The following is a 7165-nucleotide window of genomic DNA, read 5'->3' on the forward strand; positions in this document are numbered from 1 at the left end:
AATACATATTTAAATTAATATTATGGAAAAATTTGATTTTTTTTAAATATTTATAACGTTCAATGGAGTTTGTCACTACTTGAAATATTGTACAATCAAAGAATTCAATGTTACATATGAAAAATGCACGTAGAATTAAAACAGTAAACACAAAAAAAATGCAAACCTTCAATGCTACGTATAAAAATCTAAAAATTTAATAATGTAGAGTAATTTTATGTTTTAAATATTCGTATATACTGAAAGATACTTTTATAATAAGAGATTTTTGGTAAAATTTTAAAGATATATCTTAATGTGTTTAAAATCATTGGACAATATAATTCAATTATTTCAATAAGTCAATCTTTGAGTCATATTTCTATAAAATACAATATTTTATTGATATCAAAGTTGTATGAATTAACAAAATTAATATTTTCATATTTTTGTTCAAATTATTTCGTTTACTGAAATATAAAACTTGGATTTTCTTAATTATACAAATAAATATATATTAATAAACTTTTTTTGTTTAATATTCGATTCATTTATTCGTAAGATTCGTTTATTTACATTTGTACATTATTATATATGTTTGTTGATATTTGACATCATTAAAAATGTATGATTTTTTATTTAACAAATTTATTTAAAAAAAAAAACTAATAATTATACAATATCATCCACCTTGGATCAGTCTGGATTGGCTCAAATAATACTAAATTTTAATTCAACTATAGAATTAGAACAAAAATACATCTTTTATACACAAATTATTGTTTTTTTTTTAAGTTTATTTTTGTATTATTACAGACATTAGGTGAAACCGGACTATGCTAGTTATTACTATTCATATTTTTTGGTATACAGTTTTTTTGACCTAAACATGTAAGTTGATAAGTGAAATTTCAATATATTTTCTATTCAAATTATTAACTATTTTGTAAACGTAGATTAATCAATAAATGTTTATTATTTTTCAATTTTTAATACTTATATTACTACTATTTTCATAATAAACGATTTAAACATGTTTATGTTCCATCTAAAACGAATTTATAAATAATTCCTTTCACTGTGAATTTGCTGCTATACTTAATGTCACTGTCCATCTGTGATGAACGATGGCACTATTGCTGCAAGCACCGAGAGGGCTCACAAAGGGCCAGGTTTTGACCAGGATTCGAACCGTCGCCGATCGTGGGTAGGGCAACTTAACCATTCGGCTATTAGTCGCCCTGAAATATATATATATAAATCATTAACTTTAATATGCACACACAATGAATGAGTTCACAAATATGCACTATTAAATTATTGTTAAATTTCGAGTATCGATCGAAAACACTGAATAAATTGTACGATATGAAATACGCATATCCATCGGAATTAATTAATAATCCCTATTATTCGAACGGTACATGTGTTCATCCCTCAATAACAACAACAAAAAACTATCAAAGGATTGTGTCTATTTTTTGTTGATTTTGTTGTTCACAGTATAGAAATATTTGTATGTACGGGTGTCTGTCTGTCTGTATGTATTTAAATGGACTTTTAAAAGCATCCGCTCGAGCATATATTTTGCATGAATAATTTACTTTTTTAACGCGTTCAAACAAAAACTTTTTAACGTTTTTCGAGCGCTTTGCGTTAAGTCCAGATTTACCTGCAAATCATTATCTATGCTAGACAAAACCTTCCTATGTGCATTTTAAAATGCAAACATTATTCATCCGATAGGGTTGTTTGTTCCTAAATTATGTTATTATTGTATGTCTCAGTGAAAACCCCTAATTTTAATTTGGCGCCATTTTTTTTTGTATAAATTTTACTGGTATAAATGTGTCATATGTCTAATCTTGCCAATAGTAAATATGGAATGCTACACCAAATAACAACGCGTGTTGTTAACTATACTTATAAGTACTGTCAGACGACAAAGGGTTAAATTATTATTGACAAAATGTGTTCAAACAATACCTTTGTTTTTCATTGATAACATTTAATTATATTTAACAAATACATTTTAACTTTCAATTACAAAAAAAATATTTTTCATAGTAAATATTGCCTATTTTGTGAAAATGATAACATGTGATCAATATAAGTTTATTTACATAAACAAATTTCAAGATTATCTAATTTTTTAGTTAAATTTTGTTCCAGTTCTATTAAATTACAATGTCGATAGTAAAATTTATCTAAAATAAATTAAGCAATACCTCGCATAGTCCGGATATGTTTTTTTTTGCCAACCCGAAATTACTAATTTATTAAGTCTTATAAGTGTTAATTTTCAAATGTTTTCCATTTTATGTTAAAGTTTAGTTATGTGAAAATACTCATTACATATTTTTTTTTGTTTGCTTATTAATTTATATAATTGGACAGAGTTTTTTTTGGAATTTATTTGTATTTTTCTCAAGTAAAATTTAGTTTATTTTGAAATTTTAAATTTGTTGAATCTGTACTGATCGAAGTCGCACTATGCGAGGTATTGCTCTATTTAATTATCACTGATTAATATTAGGTTTATTTATTTCATATTTCAATTGTTAATTACTTCTTATAAGCATAAAAGTAATTTGTAACTTAAAGCAAATAGTTAATTACTAAAATACAACATGAAAAGTATAGGCTTTTTTTTACAGAGAATGATAGAATCTGTTGTGCACCTTGAAGCAATAGGTGCTCCTGACAGCCTCAATGAAGACATCATCGATGCCGACTAACTTTTCCACCGAGCATTCGACTAAAGCGCAAGCATTTAGGGCGCACTTCAGATCCTCACCTTCCTCAGTCTTGACGCACCCTCTTCGCCCTGTACCCCTTAACTCGGTGTCTGTGGCTACGGTATAATTAAACGCGTCATTATGTTTTTGTCATGCAATTACATTATGCGTGCGTGGAACATTCTTCAACGCCCGCACTAAACTCACCGACCAAAATCACGGGCACGTCAGGATTCGTCCTGCGAACTTCCACGCACCATTTCCTCAGCGTTCTCTCAAAGGACCTTCGATTTCCAATCGAGTAACACAGCACGACACAATCCGCCTACAAACACACATTTAATTAAAAAATCATAATACCTTGCATAGTACGGGTTTACGATTCCGCCAAATATACCGGACTATTTGAAACAGTACTATTGTACTATTGCTCAACCAATTTTTTTTTTTTAATTTTCAATGTAGACTGATCGTAGCCGCACTATGTGAGATATTTTTTGTACATTTAATATTAAAATACATACTTTTTCGTAATCTTCCCATCTGAGGATTTCGTAATCGTCGTCACATTCCGCGTCTATGAAATGCACGTTGTAACGATTGTAATCGACGATTATTTCCCTCACGTTGTTCTCGAACCTGCAAAAATGATTTATTTCCTGAAAACTAGTGAATTTTGCTTTGTGAATACCACATACCTGGAGGGCATGGAAAATTCGTAAATATGTTTGTTGTATGTGTATTTTATTAAAAGTTCCGTTTTCCTGCTATCGGCATCACCGACAGCGACAATTGTAATTGACCTTTCCATTTCAACGCATTTGAAATGACTGCTTCATTCAATGTTATCTTCAACTTTAAACAAAGCATTTTTATCTCTAAAAGGTGTAGCATTTACGCAACTCCTCTGAATCATCGATTTGTTTGTTTAAACAATTGATCTACACCTTCAAATTATCATTAACTTTAGTATCAGTTATAATAATTTTCTAGAAATAAAATTCATCATAATATTCTAAATACCAGTTTTGAAGAGAAGAGTCGTGATATTATAGGATAGCTACGCACAGATTGTCTTTGCTAGCAAGTATTTCACTTCGACTCGTGTTGGTCTGCACTACCACTTTCTTCACTGTTTCTCTCCATCCTCCACTCGCCATCTTCCTTAATGGAAAGCACCCCTAATAAGTATCTTGCTACAATGTCTCTCTTTAGCATTTCACCAACAAACGTCTCTGGTTCTAGCAGTGCTTCAAAATTTGCTTCAGCGTCGTACTTCATCTTTGTCCATGAGCACTATCCAAAGAACGTTTGTTCTGGGTTGTCATCCTCCTCGGAGTACCAGCACTTTTCATTCTCCTTCTTCCCTATGAATTTCAAGTACTTACTGAAACGCACATGCCCGGAAATCTAAATACCTACAAATTCAATTGTATAATTATATGAATGTTTGTTGTCATCGCTTAATTTATTGCAATCACTAACTTTAATCTTACCAATTGCCGTTACTTCTGAGAGTAATGACAATTGGTATGGTGTTTGTCATACAACATATTTCGTTAGCAGATTTGTTCGCAGTCGGAATAAGTAAATTGTTGCTAATTATTGTAGTTATTTTGTGATCCTTTCACTGATTTCAATCCTGTTAATTCACACTTTAGCCACTAACAATCAATAAAATAAACTTGGGCTATTAATGTAATCGGTAGTAACAGTATGTTGATTGGATTCATTCCAGTTAATGGCGGAACCGGAAAAGCAATCGCGTAGATGCACACGCTCTGGCATTTAATTAAAGGGTTCCACTGAGCAAAACTAGTGCAGCAACGTAAAACGAAGAAGCAGCCTAATTAAATGTTATCGCTTGATTAATAATGAATATGACTATATTTGAATATTTAACTATTTTAGTTAGATAACACAAATATTGTTTTTAATTTCCTAAACTTATGATGTTAATTTAAACAATACCATGTATATTGAAATAAACAGTATTAACTTTATGCCAAGTGGCTTAATGGAATAAGCAACATAATTCATTTAATTTCTACAAAAATCAATTAAATATGTTTCCTCTTTGACGTAAACAATATAAGAGTTAGTGTAAATATAATTATAAACTTATATTTGATCGGTGGTAATCGTAAGCCAGACAACCGAAATACCGCCAATTAAAATCCCTACTATATCTAAAATGTCTACTATAACATTTTTAAATTATTCCGGAGCGTAGTGACTTTTAAATTGTTATTAATAATAAATAATAACAATTAATAAACTAATTGTATTTGAGATTACTTAATAATGTTAAGGTTTATTATGAATAATTCAACAAAATCAAATAAATTAATAATAATTTATTGTAGCACAAGGTGACTACGCTCCTAAATAATTTAAAAATGTTATTGTAAAAAAATTCGATATAGTCGGGATTTTGATACAGTCGGGATTATGGTTGTCGGGATATCAAACGTCGGAATTTCGATACAGTCGGGATTTCGAACGTCGGGATTTCAATAGACGGTCTTTCGGGCTTATGATATAGACCCATATTTGATAATTATATAATTAAATATATATATAATATGCAAAAAATATTATTTTATTAAGTAATTATTTTAAAATGAAATAAACTACTATAAACAAAAAAAAGTTAATACAATTAAGATGAAATAAATTTACAGTATTTGTAAAAGCTTTTTGATCTTTAATCCCTTTTAAGTTGAAAAGGAACATCGAAATTGCTATACAATAAATTGATTTAGAAAGTTTTAGAGACTCGATATTAGTTTTCAAACCGGATTTAACAAATGCTTGCACTTAAAAGATTTCAATAAATCGTGGTAATCTCCTAATGCAAACTCTATTAATTTCAAAATACCCAAAATGATATACTTTATTCATTCACCATAATGAAGAATAATACTTTTTTTTTATAATATTTCAAAACTGTGAAGATATTGAAACATTAGTTGCAAAATTCAAGGAAATTTGTTTGTACACGCCTTGATACAGATTAAGAATGATAAACCGAATTATTTTACACAAAAATATTTCAAAATGCAATGTATTATAAAAATGTTATTGTAGATTCGGAATATTCTTTTAAAATTGAACTGATTCTATCGAAAATATTTAAAATAGAAAGCATTCAATTTTTTGCTTAAATCCCTATTGATATTCACAGTGAAAATACATACAGTATGTACAATTGAAAATTGTATTATACCGAAAGGAGTGTAAAGAGAAAATACCGAGCTACGAAAAGGGAAATTGTTTTGGGAATTCACAAGAACAGCCCTTTCATAAGAAGTAACCCTTTCATATCCGCTATTCTTAAACATCAGCGTTGAATGGAATTAAGTTATTGAAAATTGTGAAGTGGAAAATGTACATAGTTCTTTTTATAATTCCAAAACTTAATTATATAACTTATATTTTCAGTTCTTTTTTGCTTTAAATATTTGTCTTTAGAAATAAATGTTATATACAGCTATCATTTTTCTAATTAAATAACTTCTTTTCAGAGGCGTCCAATATTTTGAATATTATATCATTTCTTATAATATTTACAAAACTTTTCATTTAAACTTATACAAAAAAAAATTTTTTTAATAAATAACGTTTCTATAGCAAATAGATGCATTTTTTTATGGGAAATACAAAGCTTTTGGTATAACACTTCTATCTTCCGCTATTTGGCTGTAATTTGCAGTAAAAAAAGTAACGTGAGATAAAATATTATTTAACCTGATATTTGTCCTATTAATATATATTTTTTTAAATTTTATGTTAGAATGTACTTATGTATTTATGTTTGGCCAATAAATTATTATTATTCTAAGAAAAGTTATAGCTTTCTCCTATTAATAACTAAGGGTCCTAATGGTGGGTTTTTCTAAATTCATGTTAATTCAATAAACTTGCTTCTTGTGACATAAATATATAATAAATACGAACGATTTTACGAACCTAATAAATGAATCAAGCCATTTTTGCATTTGGGCAAATTAAATCTTCGTTAAGAATTCATTTTCTTGTCGGAGATAATGCATCATCATCGACGTTTATTATATCTCCTCATCATTACCGTTTTCAATATATATTACTTCTATAGATATGTGATTTTCACTGATGGTATCGTAAACACAATTCTTTTCATCGAAGCAAAGCATGTCCTCGTCATCACTAATATCCTCGTACATTACTTATTCATTTTTCTAGTTTTGTTGATAGTTTGTGTTGTTACTGCTACAAGTGATTGCAAGAAACTGATGCATTTGCAATGATTTGCTGATCTTTTATAGTACATCCCTTTTGCAAAGGTATTATCAAAATCGCCAACAAGCCAACGTGTTTATTGGGGTCGTAAAATCAGGTATATTATATTATTAACATGAATTTAGAAAAACCCACCCTTTGGCCCAGTAAAAATAGTAATTAATAGT

General features: G+C 28.7%; 1 protein-coding gene across 1 annotated transcript; it reads right to left on the bottom strand.

The window, feature by feature from the left end:
* Positions 1 to 2630: 2630 nt before the first annotated feature.
* On the bottom strand, positions 2631 to 3528 carry LOC108558762 (ras-like GTP-binding protein RhoL). Its single transcript, XM_017915777.1, has 4 exons — positions 3416 to 3528; positions 3242 to 3356; positions 2925 to 3042; positions 2631 to 2833 (listed from the first exon to the last, which is right to left on the bottom strand). Exons 1-4 carry the CDS (start codon positions 3526 to 3528, stop codon positions 2631 to 2633), a joined length of 549 nt encoding a protein of 182 aa, XP_017771266.1.
* Between the last annotated feature and the right edge of the window lie 3637 nt (positions 3529 to 7165).

This window comes from Nicrophorus vespilloides, unplaced genomic scaffold (assembly GCF_001412225.1).
Source record: "Nicrophorus vespilloides isolate i.1.1-1 unplaced genomic scaffold, Nicve_v1.0, whole genome shotgun sequence".
In the NCBI taxonomy this organism is placed as follows: domain Eukaryota; kingdom Metazoa; phylum Arthropoda; class Insecta; order Coleoptera; family Silphidae; genus Nicrophorus; species Nicrophorus vespilloides.